The following is a 19,376-nucleotide window of genomic DNA, read 5'->3' on the forward strand; positions in this document are numbered from 1 at the left end:
GTTTCCTCATTCTCCAGTGTTGAACAGTGGAACATGGGATATCCATTCTCCTGGCATGGATCATGGCAGAAGTGATCTGGTCCTGGAGCCAGCAGTGGGGATTGGCTTTCAATTTCCCACTCATCAGTGTTGGATACTAACTAGCTGGAATAATTTTTTTAAAAGCCTGTTTTGCTAGAACACACTGGGCTAGAGTCTATGTGTCCTGTTGAAGCAAACTGAACCCTAACTAATGCAGGATGATAGAGCAAAAATTGTTTGAGGAAGAATTGTATCCCATTTTCAGAGATCGAGTATAAAATCAACAATCATGTGCTTTGAATGTCTGAGTAGACTCTTGCCTATTGCTGAGAAATGGAAGAAAATATTACTGCATTTAGTTCTATATGTCTATGTAGTAGAATGGCCATTACTCTGAATTTGCAGAGATAAATAAATAAATAAATAAAGCATAATGAGGGAATACTATAAACAATTGTATATAGCATACAACAAGTCAGATAACTTAGATGGAATTAACAAATTCCTAGAAAGACACAAACTACTGAAACTAGCTCAAGAAGAAATAAAAAATCTGAGTAGATATCAAAAAAGTTCCACAAAAAAAGCTCAGGCCCAGATGACATAATGGGTGAATACTACTAAATAATGCAATTTATGAGGCCAGTATTACTCTGGCATCAAAGCCAGACAAAAATATCACAAAAAATGAAACTATAGACCAATATTCCTTATGAATACAGATGCAAACATCTTCAACACAATACCAGAAAACTGAATCCAGCAGCATACAAGGATTGTATAACAAGACCAAGTGGGATTTATCCCAGGAGTGCAAGATTCGTACAACACATGAAACTTAACCAATGTAATACATATTAATTAAATAAAGGACAAAAGCCACATGAACATCTCAATAGATGTTATAGAAATATAAGGGAATGTATCCAACCTGATAAAAGACATTTATGAAAAACCCACAGCAAATATGACACTTAGTGGTAAAAGACTGAAAGCTTTCCTCCAAGGTCAGAAACAAGACAAGTTGTTCATTCTTACCACTTCTATTCCACATTGTGCTACAGGTCTAGCCAGGGCAATTAGACAAGAAAAATAAATAAAAGTCATCCAGATTGGAATGGAGGAAGTAAAACTATCCACAGATGGCATGATATTATATATAGGAAGTTCTAAAGAATTCTTAAAAATCTACAAAAATGTAGCCCAACTTTCAATTCTTTTAGTCAAAAGAGAGTTTATAATTTGCCTCTTTTATCTTTATTTAGTTGTGTGTCTAATCTGTCTTTTAAAAAAATTTTGATGTTCCTGGGAAAATCTAATTCTAATTAAGAAGACGTTTAAATCAAACCTGTATGAGGTATAAATTTTCATAACAGCAAGATATAAATAGATACTGGCAGCAGGAGTAACGAGTGATTACATGTTTAAAAACTTCCCACCAGCCTGGTACAAAGGGCACTCCATGGTTAGATTTACTTGTATTAATTTTTAAATGTGATTAAAGTCAAATAATATAGTATGCTTTACTTCTTTGAGTTTTAAGTTTTAAACATTTAACCACCACCATCTTATTGAACCTTTATATTATAACCTCATTCTATACATAAAAAATGTAAGATTCAAATAGATGAAGTGACTTGCCCTAGCCAATTCAGCAAACAAGCGACAGAGGTGGGAACATGAACTGAGGATATGACCTTAGCCAGTGTTATATCCACTACTCCATGAATGACTAACTAAATAGGGAATGGGAGGGGTACAGGGAAAGTATTCCAGGCCATTGTGAACATCCCTCCACCCAGATTAGCAAGTTCTGCCTTCTTAGAATAAGTGCCCAAATAATTATCATCCCTGGATAAAGCCTTGGTGATAACCAGTGAATTAATCAGGGCTTCTTCATTCTTCAGTGTTTCCCACACACCATGTTGGACAACAGTGTTCATACTCTAACCCAGACCTTTTGTTAATCTCCTTTTCCATCTTCCCACTCTCACTACAAATGTTTCATTAACGGAGGCCTTCCATCCAAATTTTCAAGAACTTCATGATAAAGAGATATAAAATGTTAGACAAGTTGAGAACTTATTATAAAGTTCTCAAAAGCATTGATTCAAGATCACAGTTTATGTATATGTGATCCTACACATATATATCTTGTTTTCCTACACAACACTCTTTAACAAAGCTTTAGTAAGTATTGCGTGGACTTTAGAGCTGCTGTATTTCCACTGAGCTATATAATTCACATTATTTATAAATACAGAATGAGGATAAACTCAGTGACCTTTGTGGAAAAAATTAGGATACATATCAATTCAAATCAACAAATGTTGTACCACTATGGTGTACAAAGCAATGTGCTGTTTTGTATCTCTGTCTCTCATGGGCATATATGAATATATCTGTGCTGTTTTCCCTCAAAGATTAGTTGTCAAGGTAAGACATAAATGCAACTAACTCAATATTGAGCATAAAATATTTAAATAGCATTTTCCTAAGCCATTTGGCAAGGAAAATATTTGATGCTTTTACCAATATATTCAGTTGGCTTTTTGGGATCTCTTGGGAATTTCAGGGTTCCTGTAGTGAACCTTGATCTAGGACCAGCTTGCTTTTTCTCCCTGCTGTGCCTCACTTTGTCAGTAGAAGCCTTACTGTTGTCACCAGTTGGCAGTATTCATAAGATGGCTGCATCAACACTTACCTAGAGTCCAGCAGGAAGGTGAAAACTTTTCTATCCCAACAGTGGCAAAAACATCCTGAGACTAATTTTCGTTGGCCAGAATTGGGCCATGTATTTAACCCTAGACTAATCACTTTGTCTTACACTAATCATGGAAGATTCCTGGAGCTGGGAGCAGGGACACTTCTAGTCAAACACTATGGTCTAAGTCGGGGAAGGGGTGATTTTCAGAAGGAAATTTTTTACCATAAAAAGGATAGACATTATCAGTATGTTACAAAATAACAAACCTCAATTGCCCACTACAGACCTTTAATGCCTTCCAATTATTGCTGAAAGGCATTGAAGGTCTGATTTCTACAGAAAAGCTTGCAGAAATAGTGCAGTCGGATAAGAGAAACGAACTGTGGCATATCCAGTAGCCTTTCGGTGGTCCAGGTGGCAGTGTTAAGACAGGGCATTAAAATATAGAACTCAATATTTAGAACAAAAAAGATAAAACAAACCCCAAGACCTACTAATAAGGGCCTCAGAATCAGAATAGGAAGCTTCAGTGGACAAGACAATGAACCAACAGCAACAAGGCACAGCACAGAATCTTGTTTCTTTACCCACAATGGATAAGGTTACCATCAACTAATGAAAATATGATGAATTTCTAAAAAATGCTGCCACATATACTCATGTATTCCTATATTTATGATTATTCAGATTCTGGTATGCAGAGTAGGCAACATAAGGTCAGTAGCCTATCCACCACTCATTTTAACAGAAATCTGTCTGTATATACACACGCTATAGGAGGACACAAAAACTAACAAGACAACAACAGAAGACAGAGCAGAACTAATCAGTAAAAAGAGCCTTAGGAATTTGGTGAGAAGTCAATTCAGGCCAAGCTCTTCAGGAAGAAACGCAGGCAATGTTGTGTCCTTCACATAGGAATATGACGTAGGAAACATAAAAATATGTATTTTTACTTGCTTTTCTCTCTCCAATAAATAGTAACATCTTGAAGTGATTCAGCTATATATTTTTACCCTACCCCTCTTTTGACATAGTCATGTATTTACGAAAGATGCACTGAGGACAAAGATGTTATCTATAGCCATGGAAACACAAAGCTTTAATCAGTTCTTGAGCAATCTTAGGATCTAACATTTCTCCTCCTGTATTTTGAAAGCCCCAGTGAGTTTACATTCTCAGAGGACCTTATTAACAGCAAGGCCTGGAGTCCCAAGAGTGAAAAACATCTTCCTCTCCTCTGTCAGGGGCGATGAGGGTAAGATGGTGTCTAGAGGCCCAGCCACACCAAATTTTCAACTGGGACAGTGATATCAGGGGCCCCTCAATCTCCTCTATTTGCAAAAGTCTGCCCTACCAATGTGTTCTGTGTTACATCTCATACTTACCTCCGACTGTGTCCAGTCCTATTATCCATGCCTTACAACATAGATTAACCCATCATATTTACTCATTCCTGTCCATATTCCTTCTCATCTTCCCGACTATCTGTCTTCTCCTGTTTTCTCATCATTTTCCTATTATTAAAAACAGAACAGCTGTCACATTTTCTGGGCAGCACCTCTTATTTCAGTATTCTTTTTGTGCTCGCCTTCTCTGCTGACTATATTTCCCAGACAAGCCCGTTTACTCTTTGGTATTGTTAGAAAATGTTATTAAGATCACATACCTTGGTTGACCACTAACTTGTGAATCTTAATTTAATCTGGCCCAACTGTCCACTCAGAAACTCTCTCAATCATCCTTTATTGACACATTTCCCATAGTTGACTGTTCTGGACCATTTCTACACAATCTAACTTTCTAAATACTATCCTTACTCAGAGTAGATGATGTTGCTTAAAACAATCTTATTTGAATTTCTATAAAATACTCCTTACTACCTCCAGAAATCTTTTTTACACTGTTTTCCTTACCGGGAATGTTCTTTCTTCCCCAGATCATTCCAACTCCACAACTGATCTAAATCCTTCAAATTTATCATTTCCTTATTGTCTTCTTGACTGTTCCAGGATCTTCTCTAAGTACTCATGGAAATATTTACAACTCTCATTTACACTTATTCTTTCCTTCCTAGTGTTAATTGTCTTTTAAAATTGTAAAAGAAACATAATAAATATCTTCCAAGAAATTTTAAGGAGGATTCTGGTGACATGAAGAGGAAACTGAAAGTTATACCAAAAAAACGAATGGTTTTGGTATAAATAATACAAAACTTTAAATGAAACTATCATAAATTGGGATGAAAAGACAGAGTGGATACAAAAAAAAAAATTACTGAGCAAGAATATTATATTTCAAAACTCTCCCAGAAGAGAGAAAATTAAAATTCTCCAGCATTTTTGATTTCATATATCTATACCCATACATACAAACACAAAATAAAACAAAAAAGTAATAAAATAAAAAAAGAAACTTTCTCAGAAAAACATTTAAAAAGATTTTTAAAAATTAATGAAAAACTAAGTAAAATGGAGAAAATATCAAACCTGTTTAATTAAAATTTCAGAAGGAAAAATAAAATAATTAGAGGGAAGAAATATTTGAATAAATGGTAAAAACTTTCCAAAAATAAAAATCAGAAATCTCAGACTACAAGTTCTTACAGAGTACCAAAGGGGCCAAAAGACCAATAATACCTAAACATGTTAGTAAGATTTTATAGAATCTGAAGATTCAATACAATTTCTTTCAAAAAGCCAATGTCATTTTTCCACAGAAATACAAAACACAATCCTAGAATTTGTATGGACTCAGAAAAAACTCAGAATATCCAAAGTAATCTTGAGCAAAAAGAACAAAGTTGCAGGCATCACACTCCCTAATTTCAAAATATATTACAAACTACCATAATCAAAACAGCATGGTACTGGCATAAAAATAAACACATTGACCAATGTAACAGGATAAAAAGCACAGATAATTGACATATTTACTGTCAATTGATTTTCAACAAATGTGCCAAGAGCACATGATAAGAAAAAGACAATCTCTTGAATAAATGGTGTTGGGAAAACTGAATATCCATATGCAGAAGAATGAAATTGGTCCCTTATCTCACACCATATACATAAATCAACTCAAAATGGATAAAATACTTCAGTGTAAGACATGAAACTGTAAAGCTACTAGAAGAAAACAGGAGAAAAGCTCCATGGTATGTCTGGGCAATATTTCTTTTTTCTTTTTTCTTCTTCTTCTTTTTTTTTTTTTTCCTGGGCTTAGCTCAGCTGAAGAGGCAATGATTCCTTGGATAGGACTCTAAAAGCACAGGCAGCAAAAGCAAATATCGACAAATGGGATTGCATCAAGCTAAGAAGCTTCTGCAAAGTAAAGGAAACAATTAACAGTGAAGAGACACCCACAAATTAGGAGAATACATTTATAAACCATACATTTGATAAGAGGCTAGTAAAAAATATATATTGGATTCAACTCAATAGTAAGAAAACAAACAACTTGATTAAAAATGGTCAAAGAATCTGAACAGGCATTTTGCAAAAGATAGGATACAAATGGTCAGCAGATATACTAAAAAATTCTCAACATCTTTAATCATCAGGGAAATGCAAATTAAAACTACAGTGAGAATGTCAGAATGACTATTATCAAAAGACAAAAGTATTGGTGAGGATGTGGAGAAAAGGGAACCCATATACACTGTTGGTGGAAATGTAAATTAGTACAGCCATTTTGGAAAATAGTATGGAGGTTCCTAAGAAAATTAAAAGTACTACCATATAATCCAGCAATCTTACTACTGGGAATGGAATATGTCCAGTATGTTGATGAGACATCTGCACCTCCAAATTCATTTCAGCATTATATTAACAATAGTTAAGATATGGAAGCAACCTAAGTGTCTATCAACAGAGAAATGGATAAAACAAAAAAGGTGTGTATATATATGTGCAATGGAATACTATACAACCTTTAAAAAGGACATTTTGTCGTTCACAACAACATAGATGGGACTGGAGAACATTGTGCTAAGTGAAATAAGCCAGGCACAGAAAGATAAATGCTGCATGGTTTTACTTACATGTGGAATCTAAAAAGTTGATGTCATAGAAACAGAGAGTAAAAGGGGGTTACCAAAGGCTGGTGGAGAGTGATGAGGAAATGAAAATGTTAATCAAGGATAAAAAATCTCAGTTACACAAAAGGAATAAATTTTTATGATTTATTTCACTGCATGGTGACAACAGTTAATAATAATGTACTGAATACAGTAATCCCCCCTATCTGTTATTTTGCCTTCTAGTTTCAGTTACTGTGGTCTGAAAACATTAAAGAAAACAACCAGATGAAAAGAATTCATAAGTTTGAAATTGTTCTATTTAAATGTATGTATACATTTATGTATAATTGTTTTGTTTTATTAATATTTGTTAATCTCTTGCTCTGCCTAATTTATAAATTAAACTTCATCATAGGTACATATATATATATGTATGTATGTGTGTGTAAGAAAAAGCATGATATATATATAGGGTTTGGTACTATCTATGGTTTTAGGAATCCACTGGGAGCCTTGGAATGTATCCCCCATGGATATGGGAGGACTACAGTATTTCAAATTTGCTTTAAAAATAGATTTTTAACACTCTTACCACCAAAAATAAATTGGTGAGGTGATGGATATGTTAATCAGCTTTATTTAATCTTTCTACAAAGTATACATCTTACCCCATAAATATACACAATTATTATTTATCAATTAAAAATAAATAAATCAGAAAAAAATGTGGAATCTAAGACAAACAGCAAGTTTTAAAAGATATCAAAGAGAAAGAAGATATCTCAGATTGACATCAGAACTCTAAATAGACATGTTGGTATCAAAAAGACAAAACATCACAGATTTAGATGTATTGAAGGAAATAAAACTTATACTTTTTTTTTTTTTTTTTTTTTTTTTTTTTTGAGACAGAGTCTTGCTCTGTCACCCAGGCTGAAAACTTATACTTTTATATGCAACAAAACACCATGGAAATATGAGGGCATAACTAACCATAATTAACATATGTTCAGGCACACATGCACTGGATATTTTCTGTTTGCCCACCTATTCTGCATCACTGTGCTCCATGTCTGAATCAAGGAGCACCTTTGTCTTTTGCTTGTGTTTGAGGAATGAAGACTGCTAGCAGATCAGAGGGAGGAAGGAGTTAGGTCAGCATATTTATGTTTATGACACTCTCCATGAGGGGCAGCAAAGGCTGGTGACATTCTTCTACCCAGGACAATAGTGCTTACAGGCAGTTCTTTCCATACAACTCTCTCTCTCTCTGTCTCTCTCTTTTTTTTCTCTTTCTCCTCCTCCTTTTCTTTCTTTTCCATCTTCTTCTTGCCTCCCCTTCAGGCCCAGGGGTGGAAAGGGTGCTTTGATGTTATTAGCAGCTAGGTACACTAATCCTTTTGTTTTTCTGTATCCTGCTCAAGCCCTTGTAAGGAGTCCCTTTATTTATCTCTCTTCAAATTACTCAGTTTGAACGTGTCATCTGTTTCTGGACAGCACCATGAATGATAAACATAGCCTCAAGAGGTTTGTCATGTAAGCATACATTAGAAAACACTTTTGAAGAAAGTTTTGTGAAGGCTTCCATTAAACATATGGGCCATAAGGATGAGTAAATAATCTATTTTTAATTTCAACAATCTATTTTCAATTTCCAAAAGCTTTATTAATCCAATTCTTCCTTTTTGTAGCATGCTTTATTTATGGTTTTATAAAGGGAATATCTTATTAAATCTCTATAAGAATACCAAACAATTCCTTTCTAATTTTTTGTCACCTTGAATTATTTGATTATTCTAGTTAGTTTTCTGTCTCTTTATCTTAGTTTTTTTCTTTATTTTTTCAGGGTTTTCTAAAATATCAATGATCCTTTAAGAGTGCAGAAATGTGAAGCTGACCAAAAACTCTGTACATAGGTTGAGGGTGGCGAGTGGCTGGCTTTGATGTAGGGTTATTGCGAATCTGATCATCACACTTGGGCACTACAGTGTTCCAGAACACCGAGGTGTCTGCCAATATCTCCCCAGACTCGTTTAATTTCCTTCAAGAATAAATGTATGTGTATGTTTGGGGTGGGAATGTTAAGCTGTGAGGAATAAACACCTTTCGGGTAGCCATTCTATTTATGGCAGATGATGGAATAGACCATGATGTCTAACTCTTCTGGAGATGTATCATTAATTAATTCTTCCACTACTGTGGTCTGCTCTGGGCAGAACCTGTGACTTTCTCTATTTTGCTTCATGATTTCAATGCTATAATCAACATCTAGGTTTCATCAGGATATTTATTGAAAATTCGTATTCACTGTGGCTATCCTCTCCTTTTCATCATGTTTGTGGGTCTATACATTTGCTATTCCTTTAATATCATTTTGATAGGATCTCAGTAGGGAGGAGAAATAAATGTGTTTACATAGTCTGCTATTTTAAGTAAGAAATCATTCCTTAATTATTTTTGAAGTCACTCAGGCTGTTGGAGTTTAGAGAACATCTGTTACACTTGAAACTCCTCCTCCTTACAGAAAAGAGATATAACTGGTGCTTCTCAGATGTTCCTTTTCCTTGAAACTCCTTCATTAAAAAAATCACCTTTGCCAGTTCATTAACTATTAATTTTTAAAATAGTTTATTTTTATATAAGTTTTCTTAATGGTTTTGTAAACATGGCAGCCCCATGTAGTGACAGAAGCCATAGGACTCAGAACACGGGAATTCGTTTACTTCTGTCCTCTGGTAATTCTGATGATTCAAATAGGGTCATTTTTTGTCATCTTATTTCATTTGTTTTTAATTTTTTTCTTTTTTAGATACATCATAATCTCAGTTCTAGAAAACAAAAATTTCTGTGACCAAAGGCAGAAAGGGGCCTGAGATTTAAGGCACTGAGGCCATGTCTGTTTTTAAAGCTATGAATTACCTGTTTTTTCTAACTTTTGCCAGTCAACCCTTTTCAATCTGTTCTAGTTCAGAGTAGAAAGAATTTTCTTGATCTGGAGTTGGAAAGAGTCTGTCTAGGTCTGACACACAGCAGGAGCTCCAAAAATATCTGTTGAATGAGTCAATGAGAACAACATACTATCAGTTTACACTTTTTAATGGATGGGTATGGTGTTTGTTTTTTAACATGTAAAGGACCTCTGTACTCTCCATAAAACCGACAAATATGACATTTGAAAAGTAGGTGAACTGCTTTTTTACTCTACTAATAGCAATAAGTTTTTAAACATTGTATTTAAAGAGCATGCTAGTCTTACAGATAATTGAATTAAATGGCTTCAGGTTAAACTTTAGGGCAGTAAAGCAGAAAATCACCATAAGCCTACTTTGGCAAGCTGAGAATGTAAAAATAACTCTTTATGGAGTGATAAATAAAGGAATTTTATTTTTATAGACTATATGGGTGTGGAGTAGACCAGGTTAAGCATTAGGGGTAACTTTCTGAATGTGTAGTTTTCACCTTTTATTTGCAAGACTTCACCTGCCACACGTGGCAATAAACATTCCTTGAAAATATAGATCATATGAGAATGTAAGATCATTTATTTGGTTACTCCTCTACTGGCAGTCACTCAGAATTTTTCCTATTGTTGAATTATTGTTTCTATTATGAAAAACAGAACACATAGTTTTCAACAATTTATTCAACACATTTAGAGGACTTTTGATAATGCATTCTTTGAAAACTTCCTGATTGCTAAAAGATAAGAAAGAACAATTCATAATGATAAAATGGCCAATCATAAAGGAAGATCTGAGAATCCTATGTGTACATGTACCTGATAACATAGCCTTAACACGCCAGCAAAAGCTGGCATCTTTAAAAGGAGAAATATAAGGCATAGTGGAAGATTCTAACACACCTCTCTCAGTCACTGACAATCCAGGCAAACATGGGACCACAGGTGCAGGAGTGCTGAGTGATGTGGAGCTATGTGCCACCTGTCTGTGCAGTTTATCTGTGCCCTCCTGATCTGTGTGATTCTGGATATACTATTTCCATTTTATTATGAATTAATTATTTCTGAGACTGCCCATGCTTAACACTTGTTGGGTAAGACAGCACCCAACACATGGTAAGAAATTTTGGCCACATAGTCACTGAATAGTAACTCAGTTGGTCTCTACAGGGGCCAATAGCACTTCATGCACTACCTTTCGATGATAAATAATTTGCTGCAAATAGCATGCACTTGCTTCAGAAATACAGCAATAAACACTATAACTTCTTAACTGGGACCTGTTAGAGGCTCCACATTGCATCTTTATCTAACACAGATACCTTAGTACTATGGAATTTTATGGATCATATGATCCAAGCAACAGGCTTTTCTCCTACTACAATCTAAATTATTGGATCTTCTAATTCATATGGTTCAAATGGCAGTTTCTTTGGTTACTACCTAACCTGCTGCAGAGCTCTTTCTAGCTCTAGGACACACCCATATCTAGCAGCCTACCATTTCACCAAGAAAATGATCAAAACACGACTCTCTAGAAAAGAGTATCAAATACAAAGAGGCCTCCCAAGAATTGTACTTCTCTGTTAGTGGTAGGAAATTCAAGGTACAAAAATCTGTAATTTTCTTTGAAAGACCTCTAAAAACTTCACCAATGTGGCAGCCTCTAAATCTGTAAGTTTTATCACTGTTATCTCCCACTTTCTGGGGTACATGTTTCCCAATAGCACAGAGTCCATGTAGCAAGACTGTATGTGTGTACACGCACACACACATACATATATATATACACGCATATATATACACTATATATATACACACACACACTATATATATATATATATATTCATAGTATCAGACACAGGTAGTATAATGTCATAGAGGACCAATATGATCTTCTGTGGAATATCCAGACACTTCATGTCCCTTTGGACTATCCTGTAAAGGAACAGACAGATAAACATAATTTTTGTTAAGACAATAGAATATACATTGTTTATTCCATGTGGATGTAGAAGATTCCTGCTTATTCTCCTTCCTAATAGACATTGAAAACAAAGCATTGGCCTGATGAATAGCTACATACAGTGTGCTAGACGCTGTGGTAATCTGCTCCCGTAAAGATACCACATTCAGCACAGCACAGCACTTGGGGCTACTACTTATTTGTGGCAATCTACGTCATGTATTACAATCCATTTAAGTTTTGCAGGAATCTATCACATTAGTGAATCAAATGAAGATATGATGGGTATATATGCACTATCATTTAAATCTCAGAATCTATCATATTAGTGAAACAAATGAAGATATGATGGGTATATATGCAGTATCATTTAAATCTCTGAGTGCAGCACCAATCTCTGTTGTTCACCTGGGGCCAAAATATTATTTTTAATTTACTCTCTTGAGTGGTGGTAGTGGGTAGGGCAATTTTAAAAGCCTCCACTAGGCTTTTCCTACTATAGATACTCTTCTTCTTCGGGTCAAGGAATCAGTATGAAGAGTTGGCATTTTTACATTGCGAAATGGAATTCCTTCATGAAATGTACTTTAAAAAATCAAACTATAACTTGTATACAATAAATTCATCCTTTTAATGAATGCAATTTAATCAATTGGACAAATGTTTAAACCCAAGTAACCATTACTAAAATTAAGAGATAACACGTTTCTGTCATCCAAAAAAGTCACTCTCTTGCATTCAATTGGCTAAACTTAACTACTAGCCCATGGCAACCCCTCCCCGTTTTTCATTCCTGCAGCTTTGTCTTCTCTGGAATTTCATGTAAATGGAATCATAGAGCATATAGTTTTTTTTGGCTGGCTTCTTTCACTCAGCAGAATACTTTTGAAGTTGATCCTTGTTGTCCCATGTATCAACAATTAATTCTTTTTTGTTGGTAAGTCATATTCAATTGGATTGCTTTTCCACAATTTGTTTAACCATTCACCAGCTGATAGACATTCGGATTGTTTCCAGTTTTTAGTGATTATGAATTAAGCTTCTATGAATATTCATATGTTTTAATTCCTCTTGAGAAAATATCCAGGAATTTTTTTTTTTTTTTTTTTTTTAGACAGAGTCTTGCTCTGTCGCCAGGCTGGAGTGCAGTGGCGTGGTCTTAGCTCACTGCAATCTCTGCCTCCCAAGTTCAAGTGATTCTCCTGCCTCAGCTCCAGAGTAGCTGGGACTACAGGTGCCCACCACCACGCCTGGCTAATTTTTATATTTTTAGTAGATACAGGGTTTCACCATGTTGGCCAGGATGGTCTTGATCTCCTGACCTTGTGATCCACCCACCTCGGCCTCCCAAAGTGCTGGGATTAGAGGCGTGAGCCACCATGCCCAGCCAGGAATGGAATTTCTGGGTTGTAGAACAACTGTTCAATTTATTAGCCAATTGTTTCCCAAATAACTGTGTCATTTTATATTCCCACCAGCCATGGGAATTCCAGTTGCTCAACGTCCTTGCCAACACTTTTTAACTTCAATTATTCTAGGGACTCTGTAGCGCCATCTTACTGTTGTTTTGTTTTGCCATTTGTAGTGACTATTGATGTTGAGCAGCTTTTCATATGCTTATTGATTTGTGTTTCTTTTTAGGTAAAATGTTTGTTCAAATAATTTGCCAATTTTATTACTGAGTTGTGAGAATTCTTTATAAATAATGGATATGTGGTCTTTACCAGATGTGTTTTGCACATATTTTCTTATAATCTGTGGCTTGTCCTTTCATTTTTATAGTATTACCTTTCAAATAGCAGAAGCTATTCATTTTGACAAAGTTAATTTTATCAATTTCCTTTTATGCTTCCTGCTTTTAGTGCCTTATGAAATCTTTGCCTAATTTAGGGTACCAGGGTTTTCTTCTATTTTATTCTAGAGGTTTTGCAGATTTAGCTCTTTTGTTTAAGTATACGGTGCATTATGAGTTAATTTTTGTATGTAGTATAAGAATCAAAGTCCTATTTTTGGTCCTTGAATATCCAATTGTTCCAGAACCTTTTGTTTTAAGGTTGTCATTCCCCCCATTGAATTATGCTGCTACCTCAGCCAAAACAAGTTGATTACATATTTGTGCCTTTTCTTCTGGTATCTTTATTATTTTGCATTTAGCTAAGTATCTATCCTTAAGCCAATGACACATTTTCTTGTTATTTTGATTTATTGTAAGCCTTCAAGTAACATAGCATAGGGCCTGAAACTGGGTTTCTCTTTTTAAAATGATCTTGGAACTAGTAATTAATCTTTAATCAAACTAGTATGTATAACACTGGTGTTCTGAACCATACCAAACTATGGCAAAAAAAAGGACATATCCTTCATAGTATAATCAAAAGGGACATGAACTATGAATATTCCTCAGAAGGTCATATCTATTTATAGAGTGGAGAAAAGATACTGATCTCTTTTTGGCATAGTGATCCATAATGAAATAAAAGGCTTAGAGGTCTGAGCAGTGAAACGTATTTTTTACTGCTTTCACAAATGTTTTACCTAAATGCTAATAGATGAAAAGCTAGTTTTCCGTACCACTCCCAACCCTACCTCCTGGATCCAACAAAACCTTTTCAATTTTCACTCCAAGCACCAGGTAAAGGAAAACCAGATGGATAAAATGAGTGACAGGCAGTCTGTGGCAGAGACAAAAGGCAAAAAAGGCAGATGGCTGAGTAGAAGACAAAGGGAATAAAGACTCAAGGGACTGTGAAGTCAGAGAAAAGAGAACAAAAGGCAGTAGTCAGGTTCGTTTTGCAAATCCAGAGTGAACTCTCTATGGACTCACAGGCTGTGTTATATCAGTGTCTGGACTCAATGTCCAGATGAGACTCACAGCTTCTTTGGCTAATAGTAGGACATTTTCAGGAACAGATTGGACCACATTTACCTTTTGAAGCTTCATAACAGAGCAAAGGGATTATATGTTTAAACGACAAAAAAGGTGTGCTATTACTGCTACTGTTTCTAAAACAGCTTTAATGCAATGTGAGCAAATTTTTTTTTTAAAAAAAGGCTTTCATAAGATGTCTGGAAATTTTACAGTAAATATTTATGTTATTACCTTATATCTAAATATTTAGGAATTATAAGAAACTTCTAACCTTAATAATTACATGGTCAATAACAGTGCAGATTTATGTTTTTCATTAAGTCATATTTAGACCATGTATACACCAAATGTAGAAAGAATTATATGAATACTTACCAACTGAGTAAGGATAACCAAAATCAGTGAATCCAATTCATTTTTAATGGTTTAATGTTTAATGATAATCATTGTTTTGCCATAGGGTAACTAGATATGACAGGCAGTTTATATAAATAACCCATAGTCCACTTCAGTAGAAACTAAATAATCAGTCTCTCTCTTTTCTTTTTGTGAATTTTGCAGTGTCATATTGACAATTTTTCAGAATACTGTACATTGTTTCATCTTTGTCTTTTTCATGCATGCTTCACTGACACATATAAAATTAAATGTCTGTATCTTGAAGATCCCAACAGTTAGTTCCTTTGTTACCAAATCTTAAAGCTTTTACCTGTAAAATGTCCTATAAGCTCTTAAGCTTCTCTTCCTATTACCTAGCTGGGAGAATAAGTGCTGGAAAACTGGAAATGGAATAAACACTTTGGCTGTGAGGTTGATGCTGGACTTTGGGAATCGTAGCTGTTGAAAGCAAAATGACAGGGTGCTGTGATGGTGGCCTCTGTATCCATGACATTTGGGAACCAGAGAGAAGATTGAAGAGACAAGGATTGCACTTAAGGGAGGTTGGGGTAAGGAATATGGGTGGGGGACTCTATTGTTCTTCTTGACCCAGTTCTTGAGGGTCAGCCTTGGGCACAGTACAATTTCATGGGCTTGGAGTTGATTCACACCCTCATCTACTAACTACACAGAAAATTCCTTTTATATAAGAAATCTCATCAGTGAAAATAAGGGGCTTAAAAAGATAACCATATGAGATAGTTTTGTCTAAATATATCACAGAAATGAGGCTCCCCAAACTTTCTTCTTTTGATTAGAGAAACCAGTTACAACACAGGCATGAGGGGAAAGTTGGGCAGGGGTCGGGGAGAGTCTCAGAAAGGAAAAGAGAACATAAAGGGGAGATGTGAGACATAGGGAGCTTATGCATCAGAGCTTGAGGCTGTTTAGAGTACAAAGGGTTTGTCTGCTCGTGTCTCATTTTGTTCTGGCAGCAACTCCGTGAAGTGGAGCGGGTATCATCTCCAGTTTACAGAGGAAAACATGAAGGCTTAGAAAGGCGATGTGACTTGCCAGTCATACAGCAAGGCAGCAAGGTAACTGGCAGAACCATACAAAGCTCCAGTACAGGCATCTTCCTCTACGTCTCATTCATCCGTCACTTGGCTGCTTCTCCCTCTGCTTTAATTTTATGATTGTGGCACAGACCTCATGTGCAAGAGACTGTATTACCTAATTTCAACAGTGCAATAAAAATCACATTACAGCACTGAACTATTAACTTAATTTTCAAGGAAGAAGACATTATTTTAAGTGATTTTCTTATTCAGTCTAGCAATACATAGTCACATTACGGTGGGAGAAAAACTGCTTGGGAGAAAAACTGTTAGCTAAGAACACTGATTTCTGTACAAGATTTTTTAAAATCTACTGAAATAATATTAAAAGTATGGTTCACAAATTTTTCAAAAAAAATTTTTTGAGATGGGGAGTCTCGCTCTTTTGCCCAGGTTGGAGCGCAGTGGCGCAATCTCGGCTCACTGCAAGCCCCACCTTCCAGGTTCACTCCGTTCTCCCACCTCAGCCTCCCGAGTAGCTGGGAATACAGGCGGCCGCCACCACGCCCGGCTAATTTTTTGTATTTTTAGTAGAGACGAGGTTTCACCGTGTTAGCCAGGATGGTTTTGATCTCCTGACCTTGTGATCCATCAGCCTCGGTCTCCCAAAGTGCTGGGATTACAAGCGTGAGACACCACACTTGGCCTTCCATGTCACTTTTTTAAGGCTAGTCAAGTGAAGCAGTGGAAGTGAGAAGGAACACAGAAATCTGTTGAGTGGTTGTGATCAATTGGTTGTAAACATCACTGCACTTGGACCAACCTCGTGTCATTTTTTAACGGAAACATGATTTGTTTTCTTCTTGTCATCATCTTAAGAATAAAAAAAGTATTTGACCTTTGCTCAAAATAATTTTCTCTTTGGGTTACAATCTGAAGGGCATTAATTATGAAGATATTGTTATAATTAATGCCCACTGTCTAAAGTAGAATTCTCAGCCAGTTCAGACCTAAAGAGAGCAAGATGTCGTTTGAGCTTTTTTATCTCCTTTGTCTGCTCACACAATTTGACTTCAATGTTGCCATCACTGAACGTTTCTCCTTTGGTTTCCTCCACTGGATTCTCTCTGAGGGAAAACTTTGCTTTCTTCTGCATCATGGTAATTCCTGAATTTCCATGCCTTTGTGCTGGAGAGAAGGTTTTGTTTACTATGCAATAACAAACTGCAGACAAAACATTTTTTTTGAAGTTTTCATTCATAAATGCATAGACAATGGGATTACAGATGGAGTTGGAAAATCCAATAATTTGCACGATAGCAAAAATCATCTTGATTGTGACATCATCATATTCCTTTTCAAAATTACCTGAAATAAAGTAATATTTTAGAATGTATATTTATTTTAAGGAGCATAAAATAAAACTTTTGTTTGTCGTCTGTCAAAGACTTACACTTGTACAAGTATCTAAAGGTGTGAAAAATTCTCAAGATCGTTTTGGGAGAGGCATCTGATATCTGAATAAAAATAACCTTTGTGATGAGTCTTCACTTAGAGAATCTAGGCTTACAAGCATAGCCTGGTGTCCAGCAAATAGTAGGGGGCTTATAGCAATGCAGCTTGATAACTCCAAGCTTCATGTAAACTAGAAGCAGCAGTAACCCTTCAAATGTTCACTTGCCTTACAGAAACAAAATCATACTGAGAACCATGATAAGTCCTGGGTTATCAGAGAGAATATACTGCAGGTCTAACTATTCAAGTCGGGTTCTAAATGGGAAATGCTCATAGGATGTCACTCCTTTCCCAACGTTTAAATAGCCTAGGGAGAACAGAAGGAGTAACACGGGAGAGGAATCTCAAAGCTTTTGTCTTCTGTAATTATTAAAGATTTAGTCATAGTCATACATAATGACCTACCACATAATGACCTTGTGATCTTGAAGACATGAAAGAAACATGAAATGTTAGGTATTTGATTATCCAAGTGAACAGCGGCACATTTCAAAGATTCATTGTCTATTCTCACAGGAAATGAATGAGAATGTCTATCAAATGAGAATGACAAGCACTCACTGTATTCAATCATCATATGGACAACATGGAATGGTGCCCAGCACACAGCAAAGAGAGCCACCACTGTCACCATCATAATGACAGCTCGTTTCTTCTTCCTAAACCCACAAGCAAACATTGTATTAGTTAACTTCTCCTTGGCAAATGTGCCAGCTTCATTGCAAAGCTATTAAAGTCTGAGCCTAGTTCACTCAAATATAATTTTTAAATTAAGTTTATGATAGGTTATTTGTGAGCTGATTATCCTCTTTTCCTGTTGATATTACCCTCATCTTAATATTTTCCACATCATAAGTGTTCTTTGAATGTCTGCTCATTACGAATCTGGCACTCTGCCAGATGCATGAAATGGATGATGTTATTAATTTTCTCAATAAGTCATTTGATAGATGCAGAAATCGAGACACACAGAAGGTTAATTAATTTGTGAAGTTGGATGACTAGTAAAGACTGTATCCTGGATGTGAATTTAGGAAGTCCAACTTCTGTTACTTCAATATAAAGCTTTCACTCACTTTATATTAAAGAGCATTCATGCCTGTGGCAGTAAAATATCAATATTTATAAAATATGGGCCAGATGCAGTAACTCATGCTTGTAATCCCAGCTCTTTGGGTGGACAAGACAGGTGAATTGTGTGAGTCCAGGAGATCAACACCAGCCTAGGCAACATGGCAAAACCCCATCTCTACCAAAAAAAAAAAATATGAAATATGGGAAGTTCCAGGAATACAATTAAAATGAATATCTATATGATATATCTTGTTTTTTTTTTGTTTTTTTTGTTTTTTTTTTTTGAGACAGGTTCTTACTCTTTTGCCCAGGCTGTAGAGGAGTGGTGCAATCATGGCTCACTGAAACCTCAACCTGGGCTCAAGTGATCCTCCCACCTCAGCCTTCCATGTAGCTGGGACCACAGGTGCATGCCACTACACCCAGCTAACTTTTAAATTTTTTGTAGAGACGGGGTCTCACTTTGTGGCCCAGGCTAGTCTCAAACTCCTGGGCTCAAGCAGTCCTCCAACCTCAGTCTCCTAAAGTGCTGGGATTCCAGGTGTGAGCCACCACACCCGGCCTGATGTATCTTAACAATATGATTAACCAGGGCTTCAAACTAATTTTCTCCATGACTTCTGTAAAGAGGATTTACATCTTCAAGAACTCTACACATATGCATGGTGCTTTAAGTTTATAAAAACTCATACTCATTATCTTTTATTATGATTATTATTATTATTTTTTGAGATGGAGTCTTGCTCTGTCACCCAGACTAGAGTGCAGTGGTGTGATCTCGGCTCACTGCAACCTCTGTCTATCAGGT

At 35.8% G+C, this 19,376-nt stretch overlaps 1 protein-coding gene across 1 annotated transcript in view; it reads right to left on the reverse strand.

Moving 5' to 3' along the window:
• Positions 1-15,707: 15,707 nt before the first annotated feature.
• The window catches only part of QRFPR (pyroglutamylated RFamide peptide receptor), a 62,390-nt gene continuing 58,721 nt past the window's right edge, over positions 15,708-19,376 (reverse strand). Inside the window, exons 5-6 of the mRNA XM_025385938.1 lie at positions 18,056-18,153; positions 15,708-17,347 (exon numbers count right to left, since the gene is read on the reverse strand). Of these exons, the coding sequence (XP_025241723.1) occupies positions 16,947-17,347; positions 18,056-18,153 (499 nt within the window). The 3' untranslated portion in view covers positions 15,708-16,946. The remainder of the gene's footprint in view (positions 17,348-18,055; positions 18,154-19,376) is intronic.

The sequence above is a fragment of the Theropithecus gelada genome, chromosome 5, assembly GCF_003255815.1.
Source record: "Theropithecus gelada isolate Dixy chromosome 5, Tgel_1.0, whole genome shotgun sequence".
Taxonomy (NCBI): Eukaryota; Metazoa; Chordata; class Mammalia; order Primates; family Cercopithecidae; genus Theropithecus; species Theropithecus gelada.